Here is a 14393-nt window from a genome sequence, read left to right on the forward strand (position 1 = left end):
GCTTGCTACTTCCTCATGATTTCGCAGTTCCTTAAGTATCTGGGTTGCACCAGGAACTTTGCACCTGGATCTTATGATCTGATTGCTGCTGAGGTTTCCAATTTTGTGAGATACGCTTTTATTGTTCCTCTTGTGAGCACTGTGTTACTGAGGTCCCTTCTGTAATTATAGTGTGCTGTCACACTGTGCACTGCCTAGTCCACCACAAGGGCATATTATCAAGAAACGGCGTTAAAATTCCGGTATGAACATGGGCTTCTATTGGAATTCTCTGCGGCATATTATCAAGCCCATTATCGCCGCTTTAGCGGCAGTTTTCTGCCGCTAAAGCGGCGATAATTTTAACGCCGTGCTTGATAATATGCCCCACGGTTCGCAAAAGAGGGCCACCCATAGTTGGGCATAAATCACTTTACACAGGAAAAATGCATACTAAAAATCATATTTAACAGGAAAAAGAATGACACAGAAACAAATGGTTTACCGTCTAGAAGATACAGAGCTGGTGAAATGAAGCAATTTAACATCTTCACGAGTGTTTCTGAGTTGATGGAAATACTGGCAGGCGCCGATGAGTCAAGCAAGAACAGCACCTTTGGCATACATTTAACAAGCACAGTTCGTGCCTCGTGCTCTCTCTCGGTTACAGAGAAAATGGGCAGAAGTGCAGAGGAGCACACGTTCCCACCTGCTGTGCCAGCTTTGATAGCCTGTCTTATCTGTTTGCCCGGCAGCACACTGAAGAACTGTTTCACACCATGTGCCTTTGAAAGAAGCACACGGGGATAAGTGCAGGTGAATAGCATTTAAATTATGTGGCACTGCTGCCGTGGCGGGGAAGAAGAGAGGGGTGTGCCGTGCCGCATCAGTGCCTGTGATTGTTCACATGTTACTCACCTCTCGACGCCTTGAAGGGAGGGCACTCAAGAGAGGAGAGCTGGGAAACCTCTACAGAGTGAATATCAATGTGAGATGTGTTAGCCGGGGAGTGGGAGGGACGGAGAGAGGGGAGGCAGTGTTTAGAAGGGGCGTGACCATCGACAAACCTTTTTCTCTAGCAAACTTCTGGTTTCCCCGGAAAAACTATGAACAATATTTAAAGTGAGGGAAATTTCACTAGAGTTGAAAATGCGGACTTTGCAAGTGTCATTTCTGTAGAATTCCCTGAGAAGAAAAGCTAACTAGGGGGCATATTATCAAGACAGGCGATACAATTATCGCCGCTAAAACTGCTGCTAAAACGGCGATAATGAGCTTGATAATATGCTCTATGGAATTCCAATTGAAGTTCGTGTTAGATGTCCTTCACATCTAACATGGGCTTCAATTGGAATTCCATAGAGCACATTATCAAGCCCATTATCGCCGTTGCCGCTAAAGAGGCGATAATTTTATCGCCTGTCTTGATAATATGCCCCCAAGTCCTGCGCTTGAGCACAAAATGCTCTAATGATTTCCGTGGATTCCGTGCTAGTGAAACTTCCGGCTGCATTTAACTTCGTTTTGCAAGGGAAGGAAGGCCTTATAAATGCATCTGTAAATGCATCTGTAAAGCACTATTGTCTCCTTAAGATTTAGTGCTTTACAAAAGTCCCTAACAAACATACAAGCAAATAAATGAATAAGTAATTAGAGAAACAATAATAAAATTGTGCTTTTGGATCCGTGCTGTCTTTCCACAGATTTTTTAAAATTTCTACCAGCTAGTTTTAGACTTACCCATAAGGGGACGTCACAGTTCATGCTAATAACATCAGAGATTAATCTAAGCTTTCCCTGGGGAGCAGTGGGGAAAAACCAACCCGAAGCACACGAATCTCCGGGCAGCCGAAGGTCGGTGTATGTTAAGGAAACTATGAGTGATAGCATGCGGCCTCACAGATGCAATTTTAAGGCCTTCCTTCCCTGGCAAAACGAAGGTAAATGCAGCCACAAGTTTCACTAGCACGGAATCCAGCCTAAATAATAGGTTTTCACTGGCAACGTACAAAAGCATGCTTTCATTTTTTTGTTAAAGTGCTGACCCTGAAAAAAAGAAAATAAATAAAAAAATGTAAAATTCTGCAACTGGCAGCGTTGGCGAGGAACAAGGGCACACTGGTGTAATATCAGGACAATTTCATGAGCAAACTCTCACACACAACTGTTGTCACACTGCCCGAGGCCCACTTTTATATAAAATCCAATTTTAGAAGAACAGGAGCATGTAAAAGTCCATCCTTGATTAGACTTTCCAAAATTCAAAGAATAATGCTGCTCATTACTTAATTATGATCAGTCCATTAAAAATAATAATCACTTTGGAGTCTTGTGTTTCTTAATGGATCTGAAATTCTTTATTCAATCAATGCTTTTCATCAAAAGCAGTCAATGCAGCCCAGCCAACGCGTTTCATCCCTACGGACATCATCAGCGCGTGCTGTCAGTCCCAACAACATGTTCATGGAGACCTCCTGACTGCTGCTTATCCAGTATCCATCTGGTTAAACTAGACTCCTAAGTGATTAGTTTTTTAATTGACTGATAATAATTAAGGAATGAACAGTATTATTCTTTGAATGTTGGTGGAAAGACAAATCAAGGATGGACTTTTACACGCTCCTTTTATTCTAAAATTAAAATGAAATAATAAATGTATTTACAGTATGCTTCCTAGTCTTCCCGCTCCGTGTTTCTTCAGGAATGCAGTTAGCGAGAGTCCTACTCGAGTTTCAGCCAACTTCCTCTACGAATCTGGGCATTGCTCTCATGCTGCTGATAAAGTTAAGCAGCATGAGAGCAGCACCAGGATTGGCGGGTTAGGCTGCCTTGACTCACCAGGCACTGGGGACCTGTGCTTGCTCTCCAGCTGAGTAGAGACATTTAGAATGCGCATGTCAGGCTGGCCGTCGCAAGTGACATGCTCAGTTTAAATTGGAGAAGCAACACTGCTCCCTGCTGCCAATCAGCAGCTATGTCCCAGCCCTGCGTCTCCATTCGGCTTGGCTGAAATGAAAAATAAATTGGTAATTAAATCTCTTCATTGGCATTTCATTTCTAATGCTTGCTACATTGTCAGCGGGGTGCGATGCTACTACCGCTGATGAAAAAAAAAGCTAGAAAAGCTCTGGCCCAACCAGAGCTGACCATGAAAATCACTCAAAAAGACTCCACACAGGCTTAGAAAAATAGAGAATATTTATCTGATTAAACAATTACCTATATGATAAAAATTCAATAAGTAGAAATTGAGATATGATTTTTTTTAGGGTTAAATATGAAAACAGTGCTTAGAAGTCACTAGTGATCAGAAGGTTACTTGAGGATGCGAGGGGCGGTTCAAAGTCAAAGTTCGGGCCAACTGCGATGGAAGGCAGGCAGGCTACAGGACCCAAACAGATCGAGTTGAAGAAATGCCTTGAATGGAGCTTTCCTCGACGTTGAGAGTCTGCTGCGTTGTTGTGCCATGCAGAGAGGCTTCCATGTGGTTGTCGCCTCTATTGAAATCAATGAAAAGCTTTGTCTTCAAGTAGCCCCTGCATCACCGCCAAGCGGTGTAGGCTGTGGATTGTCACCAAGCAGCCTCGGTATAGGCAGCCAATGCGTCGGAAATTCTCACGCAGTCGAGACAATGCGTTGGTGTTTGCAGAACCAATTTCTGAGGCCCAGGTATGGGGAGGCACCTTAAGCAAGGGTAGGACTCACAAGTGGAAAAGTCCAGCAGCCCCAGTAGGATTGCAGGAAGTCTTTTTGGTCCCTGAGGCTTTAGAAAACAGGAGGCAAGCCAGCAAATCCTTGGAGTCACTCTGGGTTCACATGAGATGGGTCCAGTCTTTGTCCTCAGCAGGCAGCATGGCAGCTCAGCAAAGCAGAGGTGCAGTTCCTCAGAACATTCAGTCACAGCAAAGTGGCAATCCTTTCAGCACAGCAGTCTTTACTCCAGCAGAGTTCTTCCCACGTCCAGTAGTGTACAGATTCTTCTCTGAAGTACACCAGGATTTCTCTTAAGTGCACAAGGATTTCAGCCCAGTCCTGTCTGCCACACTATCTATGGGGGCTAATCAGATCCTTTGTGTGAGGACACAACACAGCCTATTCAGATGTAAGTTTGAGCCACCTCTTCCCCTTCCTGCCCAGGAAGGCTATCAGATTACAGATGTATCCCCTATCACACCCATTCCTTCCTGTGTTGTGGCTGTCTAGAGAGCATGCACAAAGCATAGCTGTCACCCAGACAAGACGTGGATTGGAGGCAGGCTGCAGGCACACAGAGCTAAGCTAAGAACAGAGAAATGCCCACTTTCTAAAAGTGGCATCCCTAAAATGGCAATTTCAAATTCAACTTTACCACTAAAGAGAATTTATCCCCACCATCCCAAAGATATTAAAAATGAAGTAGCAACTTCTTTCCAATCAGGAATTACAACTTGAAAGGTATTTTAAGGAATCCCCAATGCTAACCTATGGAAGGAGTAGGCCCCACAGCAGTGAAAAACAAATGTAGCTGTTTGTCAATGCAGGACATATACAACTTGAAAGTATATGTCCTTCCTTTCAGTTACACAGCACCCTGCTCTTAGGGTCCCTTAGGGCCTACCTTCGGGGTGACTTATGTGGAATAAAAGGGTAGTTTAAAGCTTGGCAAATGGTTTCAAATGCCAAGTCGAAGTGGCAGTAAACTGCACACATAGGCCTTGCAATGGCAGGCCTGAAACAGTTTGAAAGGCTACTTGTGTGGGTGGCACAACCAGTGCTGCAGTCCCACTAGTAGCATTCAGATTACAGACCCTGGGTACATGATATACCACTTCACAAGGGACTTATAGGTAAACTAAATATGCCAATCAGGTATATACCAATGTCAACATGTTTTAGGGAAAGTGCCCAGAGTCCTAAGGCCAACAAAACGATACAGCAAAAATGAGAGGCAAAAGTCAAAAAGTTGGGAGAAAGACCACCCTAAGTATTACAGGTCCAACAATGTCCTTTGGCTTTTGTCCCCCAGTAAACGGGAGAAGCCTGAATGGTAAGAATAAGGAAAGAGGGTAAACAGATATTATGAAGTTTAGCATGGTCACATTGTACCAGGGGTAGTTGGGCACACCTCAGTTAGCAATGACTAGGGAAATAAATGCTTGAGAAGTTTAATGCAAATAAAGTGCACAGAACTCTACTTGCTATCATGTGCTACAACTTTTGATGTTGGATCACTTATCCCAGCTTCTGGATGATCCTCAGCGAGCACCTCAGTAGCCCCGACACATCTGTCCTCTTGCTGTAGATGGGTTGCACTGACTGTAAGTAGGGGCACACCAAGACACGCAGACCTCTCAAGCTTCCTGGTTTCAAGCTTAGGTAGCTCATCTAGTCCAAGTTTTATCTGTCCATTCTAGCATTTGAATTCTTGTTGTTCCCATTCTAAAATAAGTACTGCAAGTCCATGAATGCAAGGAAAAGGCCAGGAGTAAACTATGAAACTTAAGAGCCCTGGGCATAAGGATGATTGGAGAGTGGTTAGTGCCAGGGAAAATCACAAATAAAGAGCATGGTGCTCCAGTTTCTTCTCACTGTTGCATTAAGGTAAGGATGGATCTTTCTACATGCACACATCGATACCTGTTTCTATTCACACTAACACAAAAGCTGAAACAAATCGACACAAGAGTAAACAGATTTTCAAATTGTGAAACACAAACCTTCACACACACCAACACCTCCTACTCTTACATATACTCGCACATAAACAGTAATAACCACAAATAAACAGTGGCAGCCCATCTGAGACAGTCTCTAACAAAGACTGATAGAGCTTGTCTATCCAGCCTCTAGTTTAGCAAAAGTTGATGGTTTATTACTTAATTGAATGAATACATGTACCATGGTAATGTGCTATGTACATGGATATTTGTGTCACAGCGTGCTCTGCTGACACCTTTTGTGTCACATCTAATGCTCACTTTGCATTGCACATTTCTTCTTTTCAGGGACTGCATCGCGCTCTGTTTCCTGAACAGTATCACCAGTTTTGTTGCTGGCTTCGCCATCTTCTCTGTCCTGGGCTTCATGGCACGGGAGCAGGGCGTGCCCCTCTCAGAAGTAGCTGAGTCAGGTATGTTGGGGAGTTCCGTGTTTTTTACATTAAATAAGTAGCCTGGGCCTGTATGTAGCTATGTATGAATGTATTATGTATGTAGGTGGTATTTTCATAGAATCAACCTAGCTGAAAGACAGTGGTTCACTTACAAGTCCTTACCTGTGCCACTCCTCACTCAGTAAGGACAACAGTAAGAGAATGCAATAGTCATGCATGTTGTCAAAGGACAGGCACAGCTGGACCCCCAGCTTATGAAAAACCTGCCAGGCACATGTCCTATCTGTAGCCATCTTCTCATTGAATATTTTGCCTTGACACTCTTTGAAGTGATTTTCATTGTATAAAATAATGCAGTGGTCCAACATTACGTCTTTAGGGACCCACCGCCTCCTTGCCTCACCAGAAGCTTAGTAGTCGTTAAAAGGAGATCAAACCAGTATTCATGAATGCAGAGGTGTTCATATGCTGGGACATTGCAGTGAATGTGGGCAGGCTGTTTTAAGTAGAGCAATGGGGTTTGATAGCTGTAGATGTTAAGACTATGAGGTTCCTGTAAGTAAGGCGTGCATTTGACCCAATGATGTCAGAGCCGTCCTATGGAAGAACCAAGCAATCTAGCGTGGATAATGCTAGAGCATGTCTGTTGAGAGAGGATCACAGCATGTAGGAAGATGGCTCTGTATATATTATACCAAAGTAAGGTATAGTGTACACAAAGTCCAGTGAATTCCCAGAGGCTTACAGGGGCTCAAGTAGATAACACTATAAAGGCTCTATTTGTGTGGTCGAGCAGTTAGGCTTATCAGAGGGCTGACTAAAAGCATTTGTTGCACACACTCAGGCAAGAAATTATTGCACACACTCAAAGACTAAATCCAGACTAATTGTTTTGTATAAAAAGTTATTATTTGGTTATTTTATTTGTAGATCGAGAAATACTCAGTTGCAGGTATGAAGCAGTTTTCAAAGCAGTAATACTTTCAAAAGGACTGTATGAAGTATTTTACAAGGCAAAAGATATGCTTTACAGTCTTAGTAGGATGTTTGACGTTACAACGCGTGCTGTTACAACGCGTGCTGTTACAACGAAACTGTTACAACGCAAGTGGATTTACAACGCATGCCATTACAACGCAAGTCTTTACATCGACTTGCACTAGATGGCGTGCTAACATTAGAAAAGTGTAATTTACTATTCCAACTCCAGTCCACTTAACAGTAGGGAAGGTGTTGGGATAGTAAACTACACTATTTGTAATGTTAGCACGCCATCTAGCGCAAGTCGATGTAAAGACTTGCGTTGTAATGGCATGCGTTGTAAATCCACTTGCGTTGTAACAGTTTCGTTGTAATGGCAGTGCGTTGTAAAAGTTGCGTTGTAAAGGTTGTTCCCCGTCTTAGTAATGCTGTTGTATTTGTCAATAAGAAACAGTAGCACTTAGCAATGTTAAAGATAGACAGTTGTACACAATAGATGGAACACAATGCAGTCCTATGGAAGGAAAACAATGCTATGCACTAGCAGGTAAGTACTCGATTTACAATCCCAGTCTTCCGGGGTTTGGACCAACACTGGACAAGGTTCAGCTTAAAGTAGATATTGCAGCACCAGCAGCACTGGGGCAGCGGAATGCAGAGGTCACTGACCGCAATATAAATCAACGGAGGCTGAGGCCACCTTGAAGATGCACGGTTTGCAGGTAAGTAAGCATGGATTCAGGGCACAGGCCCAAGGGTTTAGGATCAGCTCAGGGGGGCCACAAGGCAGCACCAAAGCTTCAATGGGGAATGTTGGTCGCACAAAGAGGCTCCAGGCTTGGAACAGAAGGCTGGCTGAAGGTGACCACCTGCTGGGCAGGTAAGGTGGACTGCTAGGGGAGGTCGCAGCACTGTCAGTTGGGCTCCCCAAGGCTGGAGAGATGAGGATACAGGGTTACCTTTTGGTGTTGGATCTTCTTGGTCAGAGTCGGTTGCGGTTCGTGTAGAGGCTGCAGGCAACTTCTTGGGGTCCAGGAGAGTTAAGTCACCGATGGAGATGAGGTCAGACTGCTGGGGAGATTTTACAGGACATGTGAGCCAATCGAACTCGGGCCATGGGCGTCGGGTGCAGAGTGGACAGGGGTCGTGGATCCACCTGGATCCGGAATCCTTGGTGTAGTTTCTTTTGGATAGGGCCGCTGTCCTTAGGAGATCTGGTCTCGGCTGAGAGGGGCAGTCTTGCTAGGGTTCTTGGAAGTGGCTGGCCATCGGACAGGCAATGTCTTCTTTGCAGGGTCTTTGGGCAGGAGACAGACTAGTCGGGCTGGGGCCAAATCACTAGTCGCCTTCCAGGCTCAGTTGCATGACAACTTCTTTATCCTTTTCTTCTTGGGTCACATAAATCTGAGGATCAAGGTTCAGGGGGACCCCTGAATACTGAATTTAGGGGTGTTACAGGTATTGGCAGATGGTAGCCAATTGGATACTTGCATTTAGGGTGACTACACCCCTTATAAAGTCCCATCCCTTTGGGGAGGGGGCATCACCCTAGCCTGATTGGGTCAAATCCTTCAATTTGAGGAATTCCTAAGGAGGCGTCACTTCAGTTCAGGGCACCTTAGGGGTGGTCCTGGCAGAGAGGGGACACACCTCTCCTGACTGCTAAGTTCCCCACCGACCTTGCTGCCAAAAGTGGGACTTGGTAGAGGGGCCGGCATCTCCACTAGCTGGAGAGGGCCTGGCTAGCATATCAAAGGTCAGGTAGACTTTGAAGCTCACCACCCTGAATGCTGTTCCTGCTCCCACCTCAGGGGGTCAGAAACATGTCTGTGTGTGGCAGGCTGGTGCAGACCAGTCAGCTGGACACGAGCGAGTTAGTCATTTTTCAGGGATATCTCTAAGATGCCCTCTGAGTGCATTTTGTAATAAATCCAACACTGGCATCAGTGTGGGTTTATTATGCCAAGGAGTTTGATGCCAAACTCCCTAGCATTCAGTAAAGCCATCATGGAGCTGTGGAGCTCGTAATGACAAACAACCAGCCCATGTACTCAATATGGCTCTGCTGCATTTACAATGTCTGTGAATTGCACATACACTGTATGGGCACATTGCTCATACAACTGTACCCACACCTGTGGTGTGGTATAGTTCACCCTGCCTTAGGGATGTGAGGCTTGCTATAGGGGTAACATACCTATGCCACAGGCAGCAGTTAGTGGGCATGGCACAGAGGGCTGTGTGCCATGTCGACTCTTGCGTTTCTGCATCAAAACATACAGTCTGAAATGGCAGGGTGTATGTGTTTGGTGAGGGGCCTTTGAGGGTGGCACAATACATATTGTAGCCCTTAGAGACCCTCTGTGGTCACAAGGCCCTTCGTACCATTGGTACCTTTTACAAGGGAGCTACATGTGAGGCAGAGGTGTACCAATTCTGAACACAAAGATACAGTTGGGGGAAAGAACACAAGGCCTGGGAACCTGATTGGCAGGGACTCAGGGCATATTCAGTCAAAGTGCATCAGAAATCTGGCAAAAAGTGGGGGGGGGTTACGGCAACATAAACCCACTTTCCTACACAGCAGTTCTCCTTAGGTCCGAGCAATGGCCCAGATCCTAGGCCAGATTAGTATGGGAAGCTCCTCCCGGCATACAGGGTTTCCACAGTAATCACAATCCGGGCCCAGACTCTCCTTATGCAATCGCCTCCACTTTGACGACCCCTCCTGGCATATTGGGTCACCGCAGCACAGTAGTGTGGCTTGGTGTTTCCTACCTAGTGCTTCTGATATGGCTCCTAACAACGCAGCCTTCTCCTGGTATACAAGGGTCGCAGAGCAAATACTGCACATGAACAATTGCCCAATCGGTGCACATCCTCACACCCTGTTTACAGGCAGGTCGCTCCCCACGCCACACAGCACCACCTGTGTGTCCGTGTCCTCTAGCCCGCTGCTGCCGCTGTAGGAAGTTCGAGTTCGAGCTCTCTGCGCTCGTTCTGCCCCTTCTCTTCTGTCAGCCTTATTGTAATTGTGCCTCTGATCCTGTATTGTGTTAGCTGTTTTTTTGCCTTTATTTCTGTTTTTGCACTGTTATTTTGTTTTCTCCCCTTTTTGCCTTCTGTATCCCGCTCTACCATTTTCCCGCCGCTGCGTCCCCTGTGGCCCCGCCCTCCTGCTCGCCTATTCGCCACCCCGCTCCTGCCTCCCAGCTGCTCCTCCCTCCCACCTCCCCTTATATAGTGGCGGTTGCGCGACCGTGCACAGTGGGCGCGCCGCTAGCCTGCCAAAGCCGCGCCTAAGGCAAGCCTGTCTGCGCCCGTCCGCACCTGGACCGCGCCCAGCGCCAGAACCCCTGCTCCCTGCGAACACCACAATGCCCGTCTCCGCTACGATGCCAGCACCCTCCATGCACTCAACACCGAACGATTACACACCTGCTTCCTGGCTGCCACGAAGCAAACCCAAGGACCCTTCTCCTGCAGGAGCTGCAGCTTCACCAGTCTCCAAGCCGCCAACCCGCCCACCAGGACAGGACGCAACCACCTCAGATGCATTCTCCTAAACACCCGCTCCGCACGCAAACACGCCGACGAACTCTGGGACCTGCTCGATACATCCCCCCGGAAGTCGCCTTCCTGACAGAGACCTGGATGAACGACTCCTCGGCACCCGACATCGCCATAGCCATCCTGGACGGCTACAAGATCACCCGCAGAGGTCTTGACCAACTCCGACGACACCCTCAGCACTGCCGAGCACCTGCAGTTCCAGATCCACACTGATCCCAACACCACTCTCAGAGGAACCCCCGGATCCGGCCTCAGTTCAGCGACTCCATCGCCGACTTCGTCAGCACGCACGCCCTCATCTCCACGGACTACATCCTCCTCGGAGACCTGAACTTCCACCTCAAGAACAACAACGACACCAACTCCACTACCCTGATCGACAACCTCACCAACCTCGGACTCAGACAGCTCGTCACAACGCCCACTCACTCCGCCGGCCACACGCTCAACCCCATCTTCTCCGCAAGCTCCCACGTCTCCTTCAGCCACAACTCTGAACTTCACTGGACAGACTATCGCTGCATGCACTTCACATTCCGGAAGCCCACCACGCACCACCACACCCAACAGATGCCCCGCCGCAGCTGGAGCAAAATCACCGAAGACCAGCTAAACACCGCCCTCTCCCGAAACCCACCCGCTGACCACACCGACCCCGATTCCGCAGCCAGCAACCTCAGGCGTTGGATCGACGACTGCCCCAACACTATCGCCCCGATCAAGATACCCTCCAACAGACGCGCAAACAAGAATGCCACCTGGTTTTCCGCGGACCTCCAGAACTTCTAACAAACCTGCCAAAACTAGAGAAGAAATGGCACCGCGAACAGACACCGGAGAACCAGGCAGCCCACAAGAACACCATGCGCCAACACCATCACCTCATCAGATCCGCCAAAAGGACCTCCTTCAAGGACCGCCTCGACAACAACGCACGGAACAGCAAAGAGCTCTTCAACATTGTGAAGGAACTCTCCAACCCCAGCTCCAACACTAACGACATCCCTCCATCGCAAGACCTGTGCAACTCCCTTGCCACCTTCTTCCATCGCAAGATCGCAGACATCCACGACAGCTTCGACAACCAGACCACCACAACAGCCAACGACACCTCAGACCCCACGGCCACTACCCACAGCGACCCCCTCCTCACCTGGACTAACATCCACGACGATGACACCATCAAAATCATGAGCACCATCCACTCTGTTTCCCCGTCAGACCCGTGCCCACACCACATCTTCAACAAAGCCAGCGCCACCATCGCACCCCATCTCTGCAAGGCCATCAACATCTCCTTCGAGACCGCAACCTTCCTGGAGAGCTGGAAGCATGCTGAGATCAACGCCTTGCTCACGAAACCCAAGGCAGATCCAAGGGACCTCAAGAACTTCCAGCCCATCTCCCTGCTCCCCTTCCCGGCTAAGGTCATCGAGAAAACCGTCAACAAACAGCTGACTCGCTACCTCGAGGAGAACAACATCCTGGACCCATCCCAGTCCAGGTCCCGCAGCAACCACAGCACCGAAACTGCCCTCATCGCTGCCACCGATGACATCAGGGCCCTGCTGGACAACGGCAAAACTGCGGCCCTCATCCTCCTGGACTGATCAGCTGCCTTCGACACTGTTTGCCACCGCACTCTATGCACACGCCTCCACAACGCAGGGATCCGAGACAAGGCTCTGGATTGGACCACCTCCTTCCTCTCCGGCAGAACCCAGAGCGTCTGCCTCCCCCTTTCTGTTCCGAACCCTCTAAGATCATCTGCGGCATACCCCAAGGATCATCCCTCAGCCCGACATTGTTCAACATCTACATGGTCCCGCTCGCCCACGTCACCAGACTGCACGACCTCAACATCATCTCCTACGCTGATGACACAGCTGATCCTCTCCCTCACCAAGGACCCCCTCACCGCCAAAACCAACCTCCACGAGGGAATGAAAGCCGTCGCCGAATGGATGAAGAAAAGCCGTCTGAAGCTGAACTCGGACAAGACGGATGTCCTCATCCTCGACTCCACCCCCTCAGCCTGGGACGACTCCTGGTGGCCCGACCGCCCTGGGAGCAGCACTGACACCCACAGATCACACACGCAACCTGGGTTTCATCCTCGACTCAACGCTCTCCATGACCAAGCAAGTCAACGCCGTCTCTTCTACCTGCTTCAACACCCTCCGCATGCTCCGTAAGATCTACAAGTGGATCCCCACCGACAAAAGAAGAACGGTCACCCAGGCCCTCGTCAGCAGCAGGTTAGACTACGGAAACGCCCTCTATGCGGGAGCCCTGGCCAAACTGCTGAAACGACTGCAACACATACAGAACGCCTCTGCCTGCATGATCCTCGACATCCCTCAACACAGCCACATCACACCGCACCTGAGAGACCTGCACTGGCTGCCCATCAACAAGAGGATCACCTTCAAGCTCCTCACCCATGCACACAAGGCACTTCACAACACCGGACCAGCATACCCCAACAGACGTCTCACCTTCTACACCCCAAACCGCCAGCTCCGCTCTGCCGACAGCGCCCTCGCCACCGTCCCCTGCATCCGAAGAGCGACCTACAGCGGCAGATCATTTTCCTACCTCACTGCCAAGACCTGGAACACCCTCCCCATCCTCCTACGGCAGACCCAAGACCTACTAACCTGCAGGAGGCTAATCAAGACCTGGCTATTCGAGCATTAGCAGGACCCCCCCCCCCCACCTAGCGCCTTGAGACCCTCAGGGTTGAGTAGTGCGCTCTACAAATTCCTGATTGATTGATTGATTGATTGCTCAGGGAATCCTTGTGCATGTCTCCTCACTGGACCTGTCTCCCTCCAACGCTCTCCGCTCACTCACAGGGCACAGTGGTCCTGGCAACAGGCAGGTAATGGTGCTCCGTGGCACGTGTTCTTGGTGTCCTGAGTGATGTCACCTTACCCAGAAGGGAGACTAGCCGGCCCTTGCCTCCAGTTCTGGTCACAGGCTGACGTCTTGCAGAGCTTCCCCTTCTTATACAACCAGTCTGGCTGCTTGGCAGATGACAAATTGTTGGAGACTCATCCTCCCCTTCTTATGGTCCTTTTCCAGGCACCAAATGTAATTTAGTGTTTGAGTCTTAGTTTTATGTTGGGGTCCTGCTTCTTTTGAAGTGGACTCTTCTCTCTTTCTTCTTTCTTCATGAAAGATGTCTGTCACAGCAGGCATGATTTCGAAGCTGACTGGCCACAACACAATTCATGGGAGTGACCAGAGTGTACAACTGGATGTCAGCCACAGTGATGAATGCGAGAAAAAGGTTGATTCCAGGCTCACAGCCCGACTATTTATGATTCCCTTATCAGCCCCATCACCATTCCTGAGAGGTGCCCAGGCCCCTTCCTTGTGATCTACTACTGAATTAAAGAGCAACCTCTTGAAATGCAAAGAGAGTCTCTCCCTTCCTCCAGTGTATGTCCCTCCCAGCTCACAGGAAGGCAGCAATGCACAAATCTGTCTGGGGGTATTCCTCTCCTCCACATGTCTTCACCAGGCAGGCCTGAGCTTCCTAAAATGGAACCCAGAGTCCTCCATGTAATGTACCATTGAAGGTACATTAGCATTCATTATACATTCACAGCACGCTTACTGCACAACTTGTCACTTCTGTCAATTGCACCATTATTAGTGCAAATTCATTTAGTACACACATTCAATCTGTGTTCACTGTTCAGCACTGTAGCCTTTCTGCATTATACCAGAGTATGATTTCTGCAAACACACACTGCCAGCA

The 14393-nt window shown here is 48.5% G+C and overlaps 1 protein-coding gene across 3 annotated transcripts in view; it reads left to right on the forward strand.

The window, feature by feature from the left end:
- The window catches only part of LOC146854879 (sodium- and chloride-dependent betaine transporter-like), an 898269-nt gene that overhangs the window by 765928 nt on the left and 117948 nt on the right, over window positions 1-14393 (forward strand). For all 3 annotated transcript variants that reach the window (XM_085652289.1, XM_085652287.1, XM_085652288.1), the window contains exon 9: window positions 5964-6088. In XM_085652289.1, coding sequence (XP_085508415.1) covers window positions 5964-6088 — 125 coding nt within the window. The remainder of the gene's footprint in view (window positions 1-5963; window positions 6089-14393) is intronic.

The sequence above is a fragment of the Triturus cristatus genome, chromosome 4_1, assembly GCF_964204655.1.
Source record: "Triturus cristatus chromosome 4_1, aTriCri1.1, whole genome shotgun sequence".
In the NCBI taxonomy this organism is placed as follows: domain Eukaryota; kingdom Metazoa; phylum Chordata; class Amphibia; order Caudata; family Salamandridae; genus Triturus; species Triturus cristatus.